A 23678-nucleotide genomic window follows, 5' to 3' on the forward strand; every position below is an offset into this window, starting at 1 on the left:
TTAACAGAAACTACTATTAGTGTCTGTCAATAAATTAAAGTGTCACTGGAGTTACATAGTATGATTAAAATGCAATCTTTTTTAGCGATTTCTGCAGCTCTGTGCCATTTAATATCGGCAATATTCAGATTAGATGTTGCAGACTTGCAAATAGCTGACAACAATCAATCGTAGGCTCACACTGTATTGCCGATTTTGATACTCTGAAAAAGTACGTTATTAGTCCCCTAAATGCAATATAAGTAGACTTATAATGCCTCTCACTTTTATCCTCATCTAAGACCAAGGTCAGAGTAATAATTACACAAAATCATTCGACTGTTTCAGTTATTAATATTTTAACATATAACATAGAAGGATATACATAATATATCGATATTGTTTTTAAATACAATTAGGTTGAATGATAAATGTCTGTGCGTACACTTTTATGAACCTCTTTCAAGAACCATAAAACTCTTAATTCATTTCACTGTTCGCAATTCCACATGAATACATATTGTTCACCCCAGGGCAACCAGTATAGTGTGTCACTCATAATGTGAGAGGGCAGAGAGTGAGCACTGCCATGGCCAAGATGGGAACTTCTATGGAAGGTGCTGGTCAGTCAACTGGAGAAATTAAAAGTAGCACCATCTTCCAGAACCCTATGCCAGGTCCATGGTCATAACATGTGGTGCATCATTGGTAATCTGTGATGGACATGGGAGTCTGTGAACAATGGCTCAACTTGGTGGCTCAGGTTGTGCTTGGAGATGGGCAGCTAAGTGGAAGTCTGGAACTGTACTACACACAAGCCAGAAGAGACGATGGTGTACCAATTGCTGGAATGACACAAAGTAGCGAGTTTTGGGCAAAGCCAACAGCAAGTGCAGCAATAACTCTTAGGCAGAGTCCATAGCAACAATAACACATAGTTCAGCCTAATGTAGAAATAACATTCATTACTTTGAGGCTCAAGAGTAGAAACTTTAGTCCATGGCAAAATAATTATTACATAACCACTGCACATTTCGTAAAAGAAGACCACAGGATGACAGATATTGATCATTAGACATGTGCAGTTTGTAGTAGCGATTAGTATTTATCTTGCAAAGAGGTATTTTATTCCATCTGTGTTTTATCTATGTGTTAGGTGCATTATGATAAGTAATAGATTTAACAAATTGTATAGTGTAGTAATATGGCAATATCCCATCAGCATTTCAGGGTATGGGTTTTTTACTGGGTATTATCAGATGCCAGAGTGCAAATTCACGACTAAGAGGTTAGATAACATGATAGTTGAGATGAGTGAAATTGTGTCACTGGCTATAGACAACAGGTCCTACTACATCAATTTCACAAAAACCAGAGACTGTGCTTGATGACATGGCCACTGAAACAAGAAATTCCTCTTCTCCTCAATTCTATTCAGTACCTTGTCATCCGTTGCATGATCTACCCATCTAATCTTTAGCATTCTTCTGTAGCACCACATTCTCGAAGCTTTTATCCTTTTCTTTTCTAAACGGTTTATTGTCTATGTTTCACTTCCATACATGGCTACGCTCCATACAAAGCCATCTAATCTTCAGCATTCTTCTGTAGCACCACATTCTCGATGCTTTTATCATTTTCTTTTCTAAACGGTTTATTGTCTATGTTTCACTTCCATACATGGCTACACTCCATACAAAGTCTTTTAAAAGGGACTTCCTGACACTTATGTCTATACTCTACATTAACAAATTTCTCTTCTTTAGAAACGCTTTCTTGTCATTGCTAGTCTACATTTTATATCCTCCCTACTTCAACCATCGTCAGTTATTTTGCTTCCCAAATAACAAAACTCATTTACTACTTTAAGTGTCTCATTTCTTAATTTAATTCCCTCAACATCACCTGATTTAATTCGACTACATTCCATTATCCTCTTTCTACTTTTGTTGGCATTCATCTTATATGCTCCATTCAAGATACTGCTCATTCTGTTCAGCTGCATTTCCAAGTCCTTTGCTGTCCCTGACAGAATTAGAAAGTCATCAGCAGATCTCCATTTTTTAGTTTTTCTCCCTGGACTTTAATTCCTACTCCAAATTTTTCTATGGTTTCCTTTACTGGTTGCTCAGAACACAGATTGAATAACATCAGGGATAGGCTACAACCCTGTCTTGCTCCCTTTCCCACTGCAGCTTCCCTTTTGTACCCCTCGACTCTTATAACTGCCATTTGGTTTCTAGCTTATCTAAAAGTCAGCTTGCGCAAATTGCTGATCTGATCAAAAATCAGTCTGTGCAGTTAAAAACCGAGGTTGCCAGTGACATGATACAAGAGTTGCGAGATGATCTAGAGACCACAACTGACACGATCTCAGACATTAAAATCACCTGTAGAGGTATTCCTGAATCTCTAGAAAACTGACTTATAACTTACTACTTTGTAATTAGAGGAAGAAACTTTAAAATCCACGCTTCAGCAGATAGTAACCCAAACAGAGGCTCATTCCATTAATAATGAAAGAAAATTATATGAATTTTTAAAGGAAAAGGGCAAACAGATTGTAGAAAGATTAGGATCAGAAATACAGAAAGCCTTGCAGAAGAATATTACGAAAATGGATTCTGAACAGAGTATTTCTGCAGAGGCAGTTAAAGATGAATTAGGATTAATACAAAGACTTTGAAGAGGATGTACATGAAGATGAAATGGTAGATATGATACTGCGTGAAGAGTTTGACAGAGCACTGAAAGACCTGAGTCGAAACAAGGCCCCGGGAGTAGACAAAATTCCATTAGAACTACTGACAGCCTTGGGAGAGCCAGTCATGACAAAAATCTACCAACTGGTGAGAAAAATGTATGAGACAGGCGAAATACCCTCAGACTTCAAGAAGAGTATAATAATTCCAATCCCAAAGAAAGCAGGTGTTGACAGATGTGAAAATTACCGAACTATCAGTTTAATAAGTCACAGCTGCAAAAAACTAATGTGAATTCTTTACAGACGAATGGAAAAACTAGTAGAAGCCGACCTTGGAGAAGATCAGTTTGGATTCCGTACAAATATGGGAACACGTGAGGCAATACTGACCCAACGACTTATCTTAGAAGATAGATTAAGGAAAGTAAAAACCTACGTTTCTAGCATTTGTAGACTTACAGAAAGCTCTTGACAATATTGGCTGGGATACTCTCTTTCAAATTCTGAAGGTGGCAGGGGTAAAATACAGGGAGAGAAAAGCTATTTACAATTTTACAGAAACCAGATGGCAATATAAGAGTCGAGGGACATCAAAGGGAAGAAGTGGTTGGGAAGGGAGTGAGACAGGGTTGTAGCCTCTCCTGATGTTATTCAGTCTCTATATTGAGCAATCAGTGAAGAAATCAAAACAAAAATTCGGAGTAGGTATTAAAATCCATGGAGAAGAAATAAAAACTTTGAGGTTCGCCGATAACACTGCAATTCTGTCAGAGACAGCAAAGGACTTGGTAGAGCAGCTGAACGGAATGGACAGTGTGTTGAAAGGAGGGTATGAGATGAACATCAACAAAAGCAACACGAGGATAATGGAATGTAGTCTAGTTAAGTCGGGTGATGCTGAGGGAATTAGATTAGAAAATGAGACACTTAGAGTAGTAAAGGAGTTTTGCTATTTGGGGAGCAAAATAATTGATGATGGTCGAAGTAGAGAGGATATGAAATGTAGATTGGCAATGGAAAGGAAGGCATTTCTGAAGAAGAGAAATTTGTTAACATCGAGTATAGATTTAAGTGTCAGGAAGTCGTTTCTGAAAGTATTTGTATGGAGTGTAGCCATGTATGGAAGTGAAACATGGACGATAAATAGTCTGGACAAGAAGAGAATATAAGCTTTTCAAATGTGGTGCTACAGAAGAATGCTGAAGATTAGATGGGTACATAACATAACTAATGAGGAAGTACTGAATAGGTTTGGGGAGAAGAGAAGTTTGTGGCACAACTTGCCTAGAAGAAGGGATCGGTTGGTAGGGCATGTTCTGAGGCATCAAGGGATCACCAATTTGGTATTGGAGGGCAGCGTGGAGGGTGAGGGACACCAAGAGATGAATACACCAAACAGAGACAGAAGGATGTGGGTTGCAGTAGGTACTGGAAGATGAAGAAGCTTGCACAGGATAGAGTAGTATGGAGAGCTGCATCAAACCAGTGAAGCAACAGGTTAGGGATGACACATCCCAGGTAGGTCAGGTAACAGAGGTATATGATGGTTGTTGTAGTCCACAGCCCAATGAAAGTACTTATTTTGATAAACTGTACTCTAGCAATCTGTCGTCACAGACCCATACAGTAGGCGTATGGCGGTAAAGCCCACTCTTTCTTCTGATTTGCTGGAAGAGAGTCGCCCTAAACACAGGCAATTGCAGGTGTTCATAGTGGAAAAGGAAACTGTACAACCCGTTACTTTTATTAAATCTTTTAAATATTTGTTGCCCAAATCATGCTCCAAGCACCGAAACATACACTCGATCTATCATAGGTTTTGTGCAGGGTGAAGCCATCCCCCAGGCAGTTGCAAGTGCAGAATACTTTAAATCATGTGAACAGTTTGAAAATGCGTTTCTCATTGAAGCATTAGTCTAAATGTATTCAGGAGAGACTGCAAAAATAATTATTCGATCTAGAACCATGTAACGCCAAACAAGGAAGCAGAAAGAGGTAATGAAATACCTAAATAAAACTTGCTTCTGGGATGAAGCAATATCCCACTAAGATGTGTTGCATAGGTAAATCACCCATCAGCATCAGAGAAAAGCTAGCCCACGACCTTGAAGCAAACATTTCTTGTCTGTGCTATACTCGACCGATTTAATAAATGAAATTGTTAGATCTATCAGTAACAACAATAATAATTATTGAAAAGGAAATGGCATGAGTCATGCCACACCTTCGTGGCAGCAGTACACCAACAACCATGGGAGAGTAGCTGACAGTCACATTCACTTTGTCACTCTGCTGCCAGCTCAAGTGTCAGATGGTATTGGATGTGTGAACAGAAGTTCTCCAAATAATATACAGAGGAGGCGATCTGATGATAGATATCATCCTGGCTACCAGAATAACGATCGCTGGGATAACCGCAATAGCTATAATCATTGGTGTTCTGGTGCATAAAATCAATAATGGTTTCTGTAAGTCACAAAAATTCAAGCAACCAGTGGCACCCTAGTCAGAGAAGACAGTCACCTATTAATGTAAGTGACATTTATGAACAACCGAATACTGGGTCATTCACAATGTTGATATGTTCTGTCGAAATCAGAATCCAGCAATCATTGTTATTAACATCACAGAGTACATCTTTCCTGTGACTATAAGATTAATGAACTAGACTTGGCCTCATTTAGCCCTCCAATAATGCCCATGGAATGGAATGAGGGTAAAGTCAGTCCATTGAATAACCTCTTAAGATACAATGATGACATAGTTAAGCAAAAAGTATTGACAGGTACTTGTCATAGACATTCTGCAAATTAGATAAGGTAGTGTAAGCCTACATTTGTTTATGTTGCGAGAACTATTCCAAGTATTATTTTGATAGAGGCAGGAATTATGATTGTGATATCTCTAACTTTATTTAATGAAATAATTAGTGTAGAAATTACCCACCTACCCTGTGCAATATTGGAGACTGGTTAGTGCAGCAAGTGGTAAATCAAAGCCAGTAAAGATACAAATACAGGCTGATGTGAGAATTTGAAATGTTATGATGAAATGTATCTTTCTTGTGGTTAAGGATTAAATAGAAACGTGTATCTTTGGACTTCAATTTCATGGAGAGCAAAATCGCAAGACTGATGTACAGTCAGGCACATGCCACAAATAGATGCAAAAATTACTGCAGATCTGACTGAAAGAGCTGGATGTCATAACAAATTTTGTTGATGTATACAGTTAAAGATTATTCGGACAAAACAGAATGTAACCAACAATATTTTTGAGTCTAATGTTTCAGATTGGGAAAATGACAATGCTATTTAGAATTAAGTTTTATAATCCAGTGAAATTTCACAACAGCAATAGCAACTTAAAGAATTGTGCTGAAATATGCATGAGTGTTTGATTAACAAAAAGCAGGTGTGATTAACATTTATGAATACCTAATGGAAGTTAATCCACATGAAACATTTTGTAAAAACAATTATTCTATCCCAGTGTCAAAGGGGGAGACAGTAAACAAGAAAATTAGACACATGTCAGAGTGGCAAGTCATTGAACCTGCACTCTCTCCCTATTGTAGGCTACTTTTCACAGTAGATAAGTCATATGGAAGGTACATTTCATCCTAGATGCTAGTGGAATTAACCAAATTGCTATCCCTGTACTGAGGTGGCTAGAAAGCTTGAGGAAAATCTAGAGAAATTTCATGGTGTTAAGTTTTCGTCTAGCATCGATATGCAATCTTCATACTGGCAGAGTCCACTTTCAAAATGTTTCCTGAAGGATACCGCCATCATATTTGGTGAAAGACACTATCAGTATTATATACTAACATTTGGCCTTAATGTTAGTTCTGGGGTTTTATTACTGCACTTGATACAGTGCTTGGACCTGACCTCTGAATAAAATTGCAGTCTGTGTTGATAACATCCTCATAGCCATGCCTACTTGGGAGGAACAACCTTGTACTGTTGGTTTGCTGGCCTCACTTCCGAAATCAAAGTTTGTCCATAGCGACATTAAGGTAGCAAAAACTTATTTCATCTGTCAAAAGGTCAAACCCTCAAATCAAGGTTGTCAAACAGAACTCCATCCAATATTACTTACAGGACCACTAAAAATAGTTTGTATTGACCTTACAGAATCCTTGGCCTCTGCTCATAGAGGTATCTAATATATAGATTGGGTGAATTAATTATTTTCTAATTATATCAAATTCTATGCAGTAAAAAACACTGCTGCTACACCAATAATTAAGTATAACAAATGACTATATTTCCATGGTGGAAAAACCTACATTTATATTATCAGGCACTGTGTCAAATTTTCCTGGTAAAAAATGGAAGTAAGTTTTCAGAGATTAACAGGTTAAGCAGATTTTAATATCAAAATTTAACCCCCAAGCCAACCCTTTACCCAAAACCTTTCGACAGTTTAATCAGTTCATGGAGATATAGGCACCCATAAACATACCAAGTGGATAGAATTCCTGGGAGTTTTTGAAGAGATAATAAACCACCTACCCTTACATTGTGTACCATATACCTCTCCTGATGTGAGGGGTAAAGAAAAAGAAAGAAATTAATGGCTAGATCTCATACCACATTTGCCTCAAGCTGAAATCACCTGGGAAGAGAAAGTGAAAAAAGTTTTAACCTGTATTGTGATAAGTGTGGAATTAAGAGAAAAACCAGTATCATATGAAACAAGTAGGAATACATAGTTACTCAGCAGGAGAAAGTTTGTTATTGGAAACTCTTTACAAATCTTCACTATTTCTAAAGAAGGACAAGAAATGATAGAATATGTATACAGAACCTTTTCACATAGTGCAGATTCCACATGGTAACAGTTATTTGTATCACACTAGCAAAAGGATTAAAAGTCTTTACTCATACTGAAATCTTAAAAAAATACTTTCCTTTAGTATATGTAAGCCACCAAAAGGTGAAAAGCAAATGATAGGCTCAGGATTGCGCTTTATCGGCTCACTTACTCATCATTAAATAGGTTTTGAACTATGACAAGTAAGGCAAAATAAACGTGAATAGCAAATATCTAACTGGTATTAAATGAACAGTCTCCTATTTTTCTCTGAGATACTCTGGTTGTATTTGGGGTGTGTTAGTAATAATATTATTTTATTAGTAATTAGGGCACATTAGTGGCTAGTTACTGCTACTCAGGAGGTACATGTTGTGGTAAACAAAGCTTTGTATTGCGACTGCTGTAGTTTCAGCGTAGATTCATGGAAGGGAACTGGAGTCAAATGAAATGGCCCAAGTAAGTAATTAGATGCAGTTTGGTCGAAAGTATGTAATTTTTGGAGGTGGTGAAAGTGTCAGCCCTCCATAAGAGATGGAATATAATTGGTGGAGTAGATGCCCCATTATCTAAAAAAGAGAGAGAAGAGGAATATTATCTACATTAGTTAAAAAATAAGTAGCAGCGTTCTTATATATCTGAATGAATGAGAAATGCAGTGGCAAATGCCTATGAAAATAGGAAATTAAGTGTGGTAAGTAAAAGAATAAGTATGTATACTCTTGCCTGAAGCCTTAGTTATAAACGTTGGAGCGAAGTTTAGTCATAGTTCTTGTGTGAAAATATTCCATTGATATTCTATAGTTAATAAGGGAATACAACTAAGCACTATAGAAAACATTTAACTTACAAAATACAATCAAATGAGGTATTTGGGGGTTTATTTATAATCAAGTAACTACCTCAGATTAATGAATGGAACCTGTAAATGCAATAATAAAGAAATTTCACAACAGACTATTTGTATCAGTAATATAATAAAAATGTAAAGAGATTTTTAGTCATCAAAATTACTGAAAATGAGCTGTACTCTACCACGAACTTAAAATGATCACATTCTAGTGAAAATCTTGGCCACAGAATGGACTGATGAAATACAGCAGAGATTCCTTAGGCAGGTAATCTTGCCTTGAGTCTTATGTATAGGAGGTGATGAGAAATGGTCAATTCGTGTTATTCAGTAAATAAAATAAGATATTTGGTATATTGGACGTATGCTTCTGAATGACATTTAAAGAAAGTGTGGTGTTTTGAGTAGGAAATGATAATTGGACTATTTTTCTTATTTCCATGAATTTTTATAAATATGTGAATACCTATTTGCTGTAGTAAGAGAGTATTCTCACACCAAAGTAATTGTTAAGACATCTGATATGTTAGTAAGTGAAGGAACAATGTTATCGCATTAACATATCAGCTGGAGATAAGAACGAAAATAGGAATTGTGTATTTACAGTAATTTCTCAGACTTATGAATATGGACAAATAAGTGAACAAGAAGAGCTATAGAATTCTGCAGAGAAGTCTCAAATAAATAAATCTTACTTCTATTTTATCTTTCTGTAAAGTCCATGGTTAGAATTTTCATTTCTCATCTCCTTTGGTAAGACTTATTTCTGCATTCATTGGTGCTGTTCATGAGTTGTTTCAAACATTAGCAATTTCTTACTTACTTTTTCTGCCTCTCAATAAATGAATGAGTGGTATTCCTTGCTAAGTGTGGTTGACAAGAACACTATATGTATTAAGTTGTGCTCCTGTCTGCATGAAATGAGACACAAAAATCACTTAAATTAATCGAATCATCTCCCCACACAGAGAAAGAAAGTAATAATTAAATCAAAAATTGGCAACACAGTGTAAAGTCATCCTATGAATCATTAGATAAATACTAAATTAAACTAAAAATACGTGAAGTCTAATGCAAATAAAGTGTTCTGTAAGTATGGCAAGGAGGAAACAATTAACTTATTTTATCCATTCTAAACAGTTATTTGTGGTAAGTGTGTCTAGGACAGTCTGTGATGAATAAAAGGTGAAACAGTAATAGTTGGTGATACAAAGTAACTGAGTTGCATACTGAATAAACTACATGATAGCAAATGTGCGTTCCACTTACAAGTGCTGATGTGTTATGGGGTATGATGGCAATTCCAGTCACAATAGGAGTCGGCACGTCATCCAGAGAATTGTGACAAATGCTGTAAAATCCCGATACCCACCCACTCACCCACCCACCAACCCACCCACCCACCCACCCAACCATCCACCCACACACACACACCCACACACACCCACACCCACACACACACACACACACACACACACACACACACACACACACACACACACACACACATATATATATATATATATATATATATATATATATATATATATATATATCCAGAATATTCACTGAACTGATGCTATATGTGAGCACCAGTCACAGTGACTCTGGCAGCACTGAACCATTCAAACTGTGCAAGCTCATTTTCGTTGGTATGCTGCCTCTAATTCCTACATTCTCAACATCCACTGACTGATAAGAGGAGTTTTTAAAGCTGATAAAATAATGCAAACAATTGTATACTGTCCCTGTGTTTAATTATTCCTAGGATGATCCACAACTAATAAAGATGATTTAAAAACCTGAAGACCTTGAGGTACATTTTCCACTTGTTTCGAGTAATCTGTCTGGATGATCCTGGCTTTGATGACCAGTTCTTGGACATCATGACGTCATGTCTGCAGTCCTATGGACTTGGTCCATCACCTGCAGTGACCTTGTCGCCAGTCCTACTCATTTGAAACTCATAATTAAAATTTTACTAAACGATGTGACTGACCCATGTCTGTCCAGTTGTATTTTGGCCTTACATGATAACTAATCAAAAGAAGTGAGTCTAATGTATAACTGTTGTTTGTCCGGTTGTCTGGCTGATTGTGACTTTACGAAATAAGAATATTGAACATAATGATGCAATGTAGTAAAAGTAGTCTTTCCTTTTATCTACATGCATATTAACCATCTGTGGATTTGATAACAAAAATAATCAAAAACTTAATTTCTGCCCATGGATATTCATTCATTTGAACTTTTTGTTTGTTTAATGTACTAAATATTTATCAGTCCTGGACAAATGGAATTAGTGAAAGACTTTTAAGTTTGATGTCGACACTTAAATATAATTTCCTTGCCTCAGTCAGAGGGGGCAGCGTAATGATATATCAGTATTTTTCTTGTCTTTCTTGTGCTAGTAAAATTACTAATATAATGAATTCATTATGCACTGAGCCATTAGTCACAAAAAAATGTGTCTTATCTATAATATAAGAATCCATAGAATTTCCAAAATCTGGAGGAGCGCATTTAAATTATGATGTCTTTGTGATATGACGTCTGCCTTTCTCCTTCTGTCACTTTCTTCATTATCTTTCCTCCTACTGACCTTCGTCTCTGTAAACACACATAAGTGAGAATAATTATTTATTTTGTTCAATTTATGACTCTTGTTTTATCATTTCTTGACATTAATTTCTTTAGTATGTTGCTGACAGGTTCGCAAGTGGAAATGTGGGTGACTCTTGTTGCATGTGAACGAATAACTAGCTTGGATGATATTTGTTAAGCTGTCATTGCAGCCGTCTCGTGGAGATGACTATGAACTGCAGTTATTGATTAGAGCCTGCATATCATTTAATCAAAAAAAGTCTTATTGCCCAGTGCAGGTCAAATTAGCGCAGTTGGGATGGTCCTAATCTTCGTGGTCACGAAAATATGGACCCCAGAAAATTATTACGAAAGACCAATATTTTGTGTCTTACGAATTTTAATCCATAGGTTTTTCGTCAGTTTAACCTTTCCTCTGCTAATTAATGTGTGTTCAACAATCTGTCAAAAAAGATCATACAAGGCTTTCACATACTCCTGTAACTTTTCTCTCTTTGATTTCTATCATGGTAGAACTTTATTCTCTGATCTAAAGACATAGAATTTTTCATATGAGCTATATGGCTGAATACTTGTAGACTAAGGGCACTCCACAGACAAATCTAAGATTTTTAACTTAATAAAGACATAGTGAAACAAATGACAAGACTGTATTTGCACACACTTCTTTCTCATTTCATGTATTATTATCCTTTGCATCATTTACATGATCTAGGAATTGTCATAATATTGTCCAGAATATGCACAGCAGAGTATTACAAATTTCTATCAAATACATATAATTTACGTTACATTGAAAATTAAAACAGTGAATTAAAACACATAAAATTAACATTATTGTTGTTGTTGTCTTCAGTCCTGAGACTGGTTTGATGCAGCTCTCCATGCTACTCTATCCTGTGCAAGCTGCTTCATCTCCCAGTACCTACTGCAACCTACATCCTTCTGAATCTGCTTAGTGTACTGATCTCTCGGTCTCCCTCTACGATTTTTACCCTCCACGCTGCCCTCCAATGCTAAATTTGTGATCCCTTGATGCCTCAAAACATGTCCTACCAACCGATCCCTTCTTCTAGTCAAGTTGTGCCACAAACTTCTCTTCTCCCCAATCCTATTCAATACCTCCTCATTAGTTACGTGATCTATCCACCTTATCTTCAGTATTCTTCTGTAGCACCACATTTCGAAAGCTTCTATTCTCTTCTTGTCCAAACTAGTTATCGTCCATGTTTCACTTCCATACATGGCTACACTCCAAACAAATACTTTCAGAAACGACTTCCTGATACATAAATCTATATTTGATGTTAACAAATTTCTCTTCTTCAGAAACGCTTTCCTTGCCATTGCCAGTCTACATTTTATATCCTCTCTACTTCGACCATCATCAGTTATTTTACTTCCTAAATAGCAAAACTCCTTTACTACTTTAAGTGTCTCATTTCCTAATCTAATTCCCTCAGCATCACCCGATTTAATTTGACTACATTCCATTATCCTCGTTTTGCTTTTGTTAATGTTCATCTTATATCCTCCTTTCAAGACACTGTCCATTCCGTTCAACTGCTCTTCCAAGTCCTTTGCCGTCTCTGACAGAATTACAATGTCATCGGCGAACCTCAAAGTTTTTACTTCGTCTCCATGAATTTTAATACCTACTCCAAATTTTTCTTTTGTTTCCTTTACTGCTTGCTCAATATACAGATTGAATAACATTGGGGAGAGGCTACAACCCTGTCTCACTCCTTTCCCAACCACTGCTTCCCTTTCATGCCCCTCGACTCTTATTACTGCCATCTGGTTTCTGTACAAATTATAAATAGCCTTTCGCTCCCTGTATTTTACCCCTGCCACCTTTAGAATTTGAAAAAGAGTATTCCAGTCAACATTGTCAAAAGCTTTCTCTAAGTCTACAAATGCTAGAAACGTAGGTTTGCCTTTTCTTAATCTTTCTTCTAAGATAAGTCGTAAGGTCAGTATTGCCTCACGTGTTCCAACATTTCGACGGAATCCAAACTGATCCTCCCCGAGGTCTGCATCTACCAGTTTTTCCATTCGTCTGTAAAGAATTCGCGTTAGTATTTTGCAGCCGTGGCTTATTAAACTGATAGTTATATAATATGTTAAAAATTAAAACATGGAACTAATGGGTTGTTATTTTACATGTACCATATGTGATGGATTTATACATATTTAGTACATTTTGGAAAAAACATATTGCACATAATTTAGAGTTAAAAGAGTATAAATGAGACATAGAACTGACAATGAGAACAACATGGTATTGACAATACAACTATCAATTAGTGATTTAAGGATTCAAAAGATTCCTCTATGCTATAACAACATTTATTTATCAGAAACTTTTTTAATTCTGACTTAAATTTTCTTCATATTCTGTTCCCCTGATGCTGAGTGGCGGAGAATTATAAAGCTTTATTCCATAGTGGCCCACATGTTTTTGAGTTTTTGTTTTTCTTGTTCTTTCTACATGCGGATTCTTACTGGAATGTGTATTGCGGTCATGAAGATCTGAATTTATATGTGAACTACCCAAGTGTGTTCTTGAATGCAGCATGCTTTTTAATATGTCCAAAGATGGTACTGTAAGTATGTTTAGCTGCATGAACAATGACTTGCAGTGTGTTTGCGGAGAGCTGTGTGTAATAATTCTAATGGCCCTTTTCTGTAATTTAGAAACCTTTCTCAAGTGACATTTAATTGCACCCAAGAATGTTATTCGATAGGATATAATAGAATCGAAATAAGTCATTTAAACTAATCTTGTAAACTCTGCACTGCAAACTCAAAAATTATTCTCAGTGCTAAACATGCTGAATTGAGTTTTTTCGATATGTATGTGACATGGTCATTACAGCTCAATTGTTGATTACTGTACATGCACAAAAATTTTGTAGACCAGACTTCCTCTATTTAATGGTCACTCAATGACAAATGTTAACCATCTCTCTCATTTACTTTCCCATACTGTACGTAATTTGTTTTATTTAAATTGTGTGTTAACTTCTTATGGTAAAACCACTGTTGCACACTTTCAGAACCTTTTCAGCTGTAGTGAATAAGGATTTGCTGTCATTACTTATAATTATGCTTATATCATCTGCAAATAACTTAATTTTTGATGATCTGTTGGGCCTTTCAGTGTCATTTATATAGATTAGGAATAATAAGGGGCCAAGAACACTACCCTGAGGGACACCCACTGCTACTTTCTGAGCATCAGATACTCACTTTATTTTTTGCTTATTCTGAGATAAGGTGAGTTCCAAAACATGAGCTCTATTTTGGAGATAGGATTCAAACCATTTCCTCCCAATTCCTCTGATGCTTATTGCCTCCAGTTTGTCAAGGAGAATTTGGTGATCTACTCATCAAAGGCCTTGGAAATATCTAGGTTGATTTCAACCACATATTTGTTATTGTCAAAATTTCTAATAATTTCTTCCATATAGGCCTGTATAGCTGTTTCTGTGCTGTGACCTGTAGAACACCATGTTGATTAGAATTTAAAAGATTGAAGGTGTCAAGGTAGCTTATGAGTATAATTTTCATTATTTTTTCAAAAATTTTTGATAAAGATGAAGGGTGGGATATAGGTCTATAGTTTTCTACCTTATGTATATCCCCATTTTTTAATAATGGTTTAACCTTAGAAATTTTCAGCCTTTGGGGAACACACCTTCATTGAACGATAAATTGGCAATATGTACCAGTGGTTTCAAGACTTGTGAGGCGACGTTTTTTATTATTTTCACTGGCACTTCACCCAGTCCTGCAGACATTTTGGGTTTCATACTGTTAATTACCTTCAGTATTTCATATTTATTAGTGGGACTTATTATCATGCTTCTGACTACTTTTGGTGCTGTTGTTTTCTCTTCTTTGGTAAAGCTCTTACTTAATTTATCAGGTACACTTAGAAAGTAGTTGTTAATGTAATTGGGCAATACTTCCTTCTTTATTCCAATGTTATCACTAGATTTAAGTACAATATCCTGGTCTTTAGAGCTTTTTCCTATTTCTCTTTTAACAATTTCCCATGTGGTCTTTGGCTTATTGTCTGACTTCCTTATTAGTCTATCGTTACTTAACACTTTTGTAGATTAATTACCCTTCTATTTACCTTTTTATAGTTACTAACATATTTTTGAAATTAGGGTCAGTATCAGTTTTCATTTCAGAGTTTAGTCTTTTCATAGTCTAGGAAGAGTTTTTAATGCCAGATGTGATCCAAGAATTTGTGTGTCTATGGCTAGATGAGTTGACTTTAATTAATCTTTTTGGAAAGTGTATTTCAAAATTCGTCATGAAAAGCGAGCAGAAAACATTGTATGCAGCATCTGTATCAGTTTGTGACAATACTTCTGCCCAAGATTGGTTAGTCAGTGTGATACCAAACTGGTTGCAGTTATCAGGAGAGAAAATTCGCTTTATACATATGATGTACTGTTTTTGTATGTACTGGAACTGTGAGCACTTTAATAATAAATGCATTATTATCAGACATTCCTAGATCAATATTCAAAACTTCTGTAGCTGGGCTTTCTATATTTGAAAATATATTATCTATAAGACTTTTTTGAAGTGTTTGTTATCCTTGTAGGACTGTTTATATTAGAATATAGGTTGAAACTGTGTAGAGTATTGAGGAATTTAATTTTAAATGAACTATCTACCAACACATTGACATTGAAGTCCCCACATACAATTAATGATGACTTCTCATCACGTAAGATGCTCAGTAGTTCTTCAATCATATTTTTAAAAAATTCTGGGTCTATACACTGACATGACTGTTATTTTCCTATTTTTTACATTCGTATGCGCTGCTGTTGCCTCAAAATGTTTTTCTATACTCAAGAGTTCAGCTTCAGGCCTGTTTTTAACTTTAATATGTGATTTCACATAAATGCAGACACCCCCATTCTTGGCTTCATTCCTAGAAAAATGAATAACCAAGGTATATGGGGAAATGTTAATGTTTTCTAATTCATAACTTTTCCACCAATTCTCTTGAATACAAATACAATCAACACAATATTTATTGGCCTCAATCTCTAGATGTAGAATTTTATTTTTGAGACACTTTATATTAAGGCCAAGTAATTTTAAGCTGTTGCAACTCAGTTGAGAGGAACTCTTACATGTATTGTCTGGTGTCAACGGTTTTTTCTGTTAGTAACCACAATTTCTTTTTTGACACAAGATTTTTCCATCCGATCATGTCTTTGTGGTATACTTGCAATATAGAAGTTCACATTTGTAATTTTCTGTAGTGTGCTTCTTAGCGCTCTTGTGGCGAGTTTACCCTCATTCGTATAAATGTCATTAGCACCCTCGATTATTAAACAGTTTCTTCCACGCTCCAAAAAATTTTCCCAGTTTTTTAGAATTTCACTCAAGGGAGCGCCTGGTTTCGTTATTCCACTAATCTTAAACATAGTTTGCATGTTACAGATGATACCAGCTAAGCTCTTTCCATGACTGTCTGAGAGCATGTAAATATCTTCTTTGTTCTTCTTACTTGTGGTTGTCATGTTCTCATGATACGTATGTTCCCTGCTAATTATAGTACCGGCTTTAGACTCATCAGAGGTTAAAAGTTCAAAATTATTTGCTACTGGGAGACTGAAGTTGTTCTCGTTATGGATAAAACGATGGAACTTTATAGGCCATATGAAGTTATCGTTTTGCCCATTTACAACAGTTTCACTACACCCTAAATAGACTTCTATCACTTTTTCAAGGTGCTGTACATACAGTTTGGCTAACACGAGGTCGTATTTTAATGAAGCAGTCACAGAGTCTTCTCGATATTCCTTTTGTAAACACAATATATCACGGTAACTACAGTGCACATTCCCACAGTCACAAGTCATGTTTCTTTTTTCTAAAGTATTTAAACAGTGTCAATGGATCCATTTTTGCGACCATGGGCATAATTTAACACCATTTCGCATCGTCTTACTACATTTTACACACAAAGGATGTAAAAACTCGTAATTTTCCGAGGATCTGTGGTGTAGTATGTCTCTATGCGCCACCGCCATCTTGGTGTTAACAAAATGTTGTACCTCTTGGGCAATGAAGGGATGGAAGCGTGCATGCAAGTTTTCATTGCATACTGCAGTCACCTTAGAATATTGCAGATGGAAAACAAATGAGAGAAATAAATGTACACCCGATTAGTTGAGGTTCCCTCGATATGCAATATACACAAAAAATTTAATGACAAATTGTGATGATTTCAAGATAGTTGGTATTAATGTTTCTATCATCAGCAGTTTATTGTTGTTGTGGTCTTCCGTCAAATTAGTTTGATTATGTTATCCGCGTTAGTCTACCCTACGCAAACCTCTAATTTCTGTATAGGGTAACTGCTGCATCGTTCTCACTATGGTTAAGCCTTGTCTCCCTCTAGAATGCTCCATTCCCACTCTCACAACACACCTCCTCTTTTAGCCAAGTTGTGCAATAAAGGTCTTTCCTCTCCAATTCAAAGCAGTACGTCTTCGTTAGTTATTCCATCAAGCAACCGAGCACAGCGTGTTGTATATAAGGTACAAAAGTCTAAATAGATTTTATTGGTTGTCAGATACGTCCCTTAAAATCGTAGGTTATTAGTTAGCAACATATGAGTGTAAAGAGTAGATGTCACGAAAAAAATTGTGACATGTGATGGGGTGCAAAGAATTCCAATGATAATCAGAACCATGGAGGTAACCTCCATGACCAGAATGAAGGAAGAGAATATCCTTGATAAGAACTCTTTGCAAAAACACCTTCATCACGTGTCGTAATTTCAAATATTTCGCGGGTGTTGCTGTTTGTGTTCGTAGTGTCTGCTAGATATTGACAGTTTTGAATATGGTGAGCTATATAAATACATTTTGTGCAGAAATGTACAAGTAACGTACACCTTTCGAAAAGTGTGTTGCTAGATACTTATTAATACATGCCTCAAGAATTTTTTTTACTGTAGATGTTAACCGATATGAATTTGATTATGCATAAAATATTTGTACATCGGTCAGTGGAAGCAACTGTTATATATCGCTTCCATATGTATTTTTGTGTAAACGAGTGAGACATTCTGCGTTTTCATTAGAGACTTATTCTAGATTGATGTGTCCTTTTGCATATCATCGTAATGATAGATGAGAAATGTAAATGTTAGATTTTTAATTTTATGGTTTACGTGGTGTGATAGATTGAAAGCAGTGTACGCGTATTGCATCAAGCTTTGTTTTTTTTTTTTTCGCCTCTTTTGTCGAGCATCACTTGCCGTAAACTAGGAACTCAGTATCCGAAATATTGTGGATAAAAACCACAATTATATGCATGTAGTTAAAACACACAATTTCATTTATATGCGTACATGCCAACTGGACTAGCCTCCCCTATTTACCTTGCCCGATTTCCTTGAAATTCGGGATAGTAGAGTGTCCACTACTTACCATTGGATGTAATTTCACAATTCTTTAGCTATTGATATGTAATACTTCAGCCGTTGCAGTTATGGTGGTTTGAATGGCGTATGCAACACTGATTTTTTTTTTCTTTGTTATTTTTGACTAAAGAGCCCATTGTATTTGAGGATTATTTCCCTGCGAAACATTTTGCATTTATTTGATTTAGTAATTATCTGTAAAAATTCGAGGTTGAGTAGCCTGGTTACACAGCCACTCAAAGCTGTGTAAAAATTAGGCAGATCCTATAGCTTCCAAATTTCCGTCTTTAATTTTTTGTAAACAAAAAGCGATAGGTAGAAATGCAAATTAGTTCGCTGTTAACAAAACACAGTGCTCTAGACATTACAGTAACATAGTTTCAAAACTAGTCCTATTTAAGGTCAGAAGGGTTCCAAAAACATTCACATCAAATTTTATTTCCTTTTAAGTCCTGTATCTCAATACTAACATCTGTTATAGCTTTAATGTCAGTTTTAAGCAGCCTTTTTTTTTGCACAAGAATGCGTAATTTGTTTAAAGTGGAATCTTTGGGAATAGTCCTTAAATTACAGTAATGCTTGCAGAAATGTATTTGATAGTCAAGATCTGACTTATAGTGGTACATGAACTTTTTTCAAGACTGTTTCATGTTGCTTTCCAAGGTAGACTTGTATTTAAGTTATTGTGTGGATAGAAAATAAAGTTTGGTGTGTCATGTCATTTCCCACTCAAACTTTTTTATTAAAAAAAGCTTTGCATTCCCATTCCCAAAGGCCACACCTATTATCCAGACATGTTCAGTTATGGATGGGGCACTATACAAAGGCTCCCAAGAATGCAATGGATGGCTTAAATGAGGAGCTTTAGCCTCTGGTGGGTATCTTACTGGTTCCCAAGCCTGCATGTCCACTACCATATATGAAAATGATTATTACAACAAATTAAGCTTGGTTACCAACTAGTGTACAGCAGCATCTAAAAAAAAAACAACTGCACTGACAACTTGCTGGTAGTGGCGGATGCATCTGTCACAAAATATTAGGTTGGAATATCTGCAACTCTTCCTGACAATTTGTCAACATATCTTCAGTGGGGAGCTGTTGTACTATTAGTGTAACTCAATTATTTTAATCTACAGTTTAAATTCAGTGATTCCCCAGGATCTACATCCCCACACACAGAAGGAAGGTAAATTTCTATTCATACTTCCCCTGGGCATTTGTCACAGCACTGGAGCATTCCACACTGCAGTGCTGAAGGACCCACTAAAATTTATGGTCTGTTTTGTCAATGATACTAGATAGTATCATTCTACATATTGGTGAATGTTGCACACACACACACACACACACACACACACACACACACACACACACACACAAACTGAATACATCCTGGCAGAGCCAGCAGTGAAACACCATTTTGTTCTATAGAGGGTTGGGGTACACTCTTGTGGTTGGTGGCAGCTCGGGGTGAGGCAGAAGCAACTTAGTAGCTGTGAAGCTACTTTATTACACTCAGCTGTTCATAGTGCAACGGGGCGCACATTAGGTAATGCTGGGAGGTGAACTTCGGCTCACCTGCCCTGACAGTGTATCCTGGAAGTAGGTTTGTGGCTGCTATTATGCTTAGCATGACCCATGATTTACATGACCTCATCAGGCCACAGCTGGACCCCCGTGGCAGGTAGCTGCATCAGAAAGGAGGCAGAGTGGTGGCAACTGTACAGCAAAGACTGACACTGAAGGTTACTGTTTGACAACTCTCCACTTCCACACGTGCCCAGCCAGCCAGTAGGCCACTTATTCACACCCAAATGGTATTTTTATTGTTTTGCAGCTGCATGCCATATTGTCCTAGGTTGTGGTATCTGACCTGCAAGTAGACAGTGATACAGTCAGTAGTGTGGCACAACAGTGGGTCAGCGTATTGCCACAAGTGCCCCACTTTATGGTACCAATCCCATATGTCTATGCTTCTCCCATTACCATTCTAAAGTCACAAAATTTTGAAAAAGTTATTTCTGCACAAAACTTGTGCACATGACTGTTCCATTATATTGGCCAAGAGTAGGCCTAGCCTCTTCTGCCTCTGAATTTCTTTGCTACCAGTTATGACATAGTCTCTCATGTTGTGGAAAAGTTTGAGAATTTGCCATCCTTAAAAAACTGATGACTGGATTCTTAATTACCTCATAAAGAGCACCCACCTTTTTTATTATCTGGCTTTTCCAGAAAGTCTGTGTACTTTTTGTGTAGGCCTATTCGTTCTGAGACACTGAACTTGCTTCACATCTTGTTGACAGATCAGCTTGGTCAAAAAAAAAAAAAAAAAAAAAAAAAAAAAAAAAAAAAAAAAAAAAAAAACTGCAGCTTCGAACATTTATTTAAAATCCTTAACTTTTTCCTTCAATTCTCCAAGCAAATCTGTGAAATCCTCCAGTTTTGGTAACTGTGCAGCTCAGAAGGATTTCAGCCACCAACTAATAAAAATTGTCTCATTGATTTGTGCGCATGTCTGTGTTTATTATTTGCATACTTTTTTGAATCTGGAATGTATACTTCCTGAAACTTCATTGATGAGGCACCAAAATAAATTGAGCCAGCATTAAATGTTTGTGTACTCGTTTTCATTTAGACATTATCATCACAGTCAGACAAAGATTACAGTCACCAATTTTCTGTTGACTTTTTTGCCACAGATGGTGCACAACTTCAAGCCAGAAGCAACTGTGGTATCTGAAAATATGCAAAACTTATCAACTGTGTGCTGGCTAGTTGGCCCAAAAATTTTTGAAACTTGATCTTGTTTCAGAAGGGAATTGTAATAAGTGTCTTCGAGAAACGTAATCATTGTCAAATGCAAAACCTTGTGATACAGGCATAGTAGTGATTCATCAGATTTCAAATTTGTATGAGTTTCCAGAATTAGTTTTTCATAATCATTGAAACTTCGAACAAATTTGTTTCTTTTCCAAAGTACAACGGTGATTTGATAACTCAGATAAAAAAGCAACAAAAAGTGTTTTTCATACACACGCCTTACTTCTTGATGTAGTCTCATTTGAGGGATATACGCCTGGTTCCAGCAATCCTGCTTTTTCATCCCATTGGAAAAATAGATTCTGTCAAATTCTGCTAAATATTCGTTGACCGCAACTATCACTTCCTCATTTGATGAATATTTCTTCCCAGACAGCCAAGTTTCAAGTTAAGGCACAGGAAGAAGTCACTTGGGGCTAAGTCTAGAGATTAGGGTGGATGAGAAATCAATTCAAATCCCAATTCATAAACTTCACCATTGTCATTGCTGATTTGTAGGATGATGTGTTAGCTTGGTGAAAGAGCACGTTTTTGTGTGCCGTCCTTACTTGTTTTCCTGCCAGTGCAAATTTTAAATGATTCGCCTCTGAAGCATAAGAGTCCAGTTATGGTCCAGCCTATTGTGTGTAGCCTGTGAGGATTATGTCATAAGAATCCCATAAAATAGTGGCCATCATCTCACAATATGGTCTTTGCTTTCTTCAGAGCATTTTCAGGCTTTTTAAAGTGTATTGACTCTGATGTGTAATGATGGATCCAGGTTTCAACAAGTCACAAATCAATGCAACAGTTTTTCAGGATTGTGATTAAACATCTCTAGAAATTGTGTTGAAAGGTTATGCTGGACGCAGTCGCGGCACCCACCTCACACACAGCTTCTTCGTAGCCAGCTCTCCATGCAGGATATTGTGCACAGCCTCTTTTGATATGCCTACAGTCTCGGCAGTCTCTTGAATTTTAATTGGGCAGTCTTGAATTACTACATCACTGATTTTGTCAAGGGTTTCATTTGTGGTGACCTCAGTTGGACGACTGGAGTGCAGTTTGTCTTTGGTGCTTGCCTGGCCATGTTTAAATTCATTATGGTAATCCAAAAGTAAATGGAATTCAGTGACGGTGGAGAGTCTGTGTGAACTTCATTGAATTCTGTTTTAATTTGTGTGGCAGTCCAACCTTTAAAATGAAAATATTTAGTAACAGCTTGAAACTCAGTTTTCTCCATTTTCAGTTGCAGTCGACACACTAACCAATTGAGACACTGTCAATGATGAACTGGAAGAGTATGCTGCACATTGTTGAAATTTTTTATAGGATCTTTCAGATAATGAAGCTTACCAACCATGAAGGGCAACATAAATGTTCCATTCGTCAACGTCAATTTACCAGACTTATCAAACCACCCTGTATGTGTTAGCAGATGACATACAGAATTGTTATGAATTCCAACAATGCAATTTGATAGTTCATAAATACCAGTATTACCTGTCTCATCATGGAAGTTCCTTTGCTTTATCCACAAAAGGAAGCAGTTAAACGGCAGTCCTATGTTAACACTGTTTCAAATTGTGGTAGTTATTAACATTTGTTATGCTTCACAATGTCTTTGATGGAAAGATAGTCACAAATGTCAATTTAGCCTGAAAAAAGGTTTTTCTCACCCCCCCCCCCCCCCACCACCACCACCAGCTTGGATTTGGGTGAAACTTAACTTCACTTGTTCTATGCGAGATAAGTAACTATATGAAATTGTAAACAATATGAAGACCAGGCTGTAATAACAATGGTGTTGTGAAAGATAACTGTCCACACCTCATTTAGAGGAGACTTAGTCGCAGACAGGCAGAGCATCTCTTCCGTATGGTGAACCCCTTTTCATGATCCTGACAAATTTTAGCATTTCATGTCTCATTGTTCCCATTTTGTGGCATTTCAAAGTTCAGAAGTTTTGTAATCTATAACATTGTGATGACACAAAACTATCATTGCTAAGTTTTTAAAAATAAATTACCGCTTACTTACTTCCTGTCAAATCTGTGTGAAATTTGACGATTGTGTGGCCTGTGGCAATAAGGATTCTAGAAACAAATCTCATGCCTTTAAGTAAAGCCATCAGGATAGGAAGAAAATGTATATATGCATTTTTGAAGAAAAATAAGTTCTCGTACTTTGCGAGTAAAGTTACCTGTGGGTGCCGAGGATGGCGGAAACCTTTCCAATTCAGTGAGTGAACCTGCTCTTTGTGGCCTCCCAGCCGTTCATGTCACATGACTTTACTTAGATACGAAAAATAAATGAAAACCTGGTTCACCATTGCATAAAAAATCACAATTTTTTTGCAAAGTGATATTCTAAGTATGGGTCGTCACTTGAGGAAATAAAATCAGTGGGGTTTCTGTTCCTTTTTTATTGTTTGTTTTTGTAAAAAT

General features: G+C 36.5%; 1 protein-coding gene across 1 annotated transcript in view; it reads left to right on the plus strand.

Annotated features, from left to right (window-relative positions):
• The first annotated feature begins 17728 nt into the window (after positions 1 to 17728).
• The window catches only part of LOC126284256 (uncharacterized), a 92042-nt gene continuing 86092 nt past the window's right edge, over positions 17729 to 23678 (plus strand). The window contains exon 1 of the mRNA XM_049983057.1: positions 17729 to 17849. Coding sequence (XP_049839014.1) covers positions 17847 to 17849 — 3 coding nt within the window. The 5' untranslated portion in view covers positions 17729 to 17846. The remainder of the gene's footprint in view (positions 17850 to 23678) is intronic.

This window comes from Schistocerca gregaria, chromosome 8, assembly GCF_023897955.1.
Source record: "Schistocerca gregaria isolate iqSchGreg1 chromosome 8, iqSchGreg1.2, whole genome shotgun sequence".
NCBI lineage: Eukaryota > Metazoa > Arthropoda > Insecta > Orthoptera > Acrididae > Schistocerca > Schistocerca gregaria.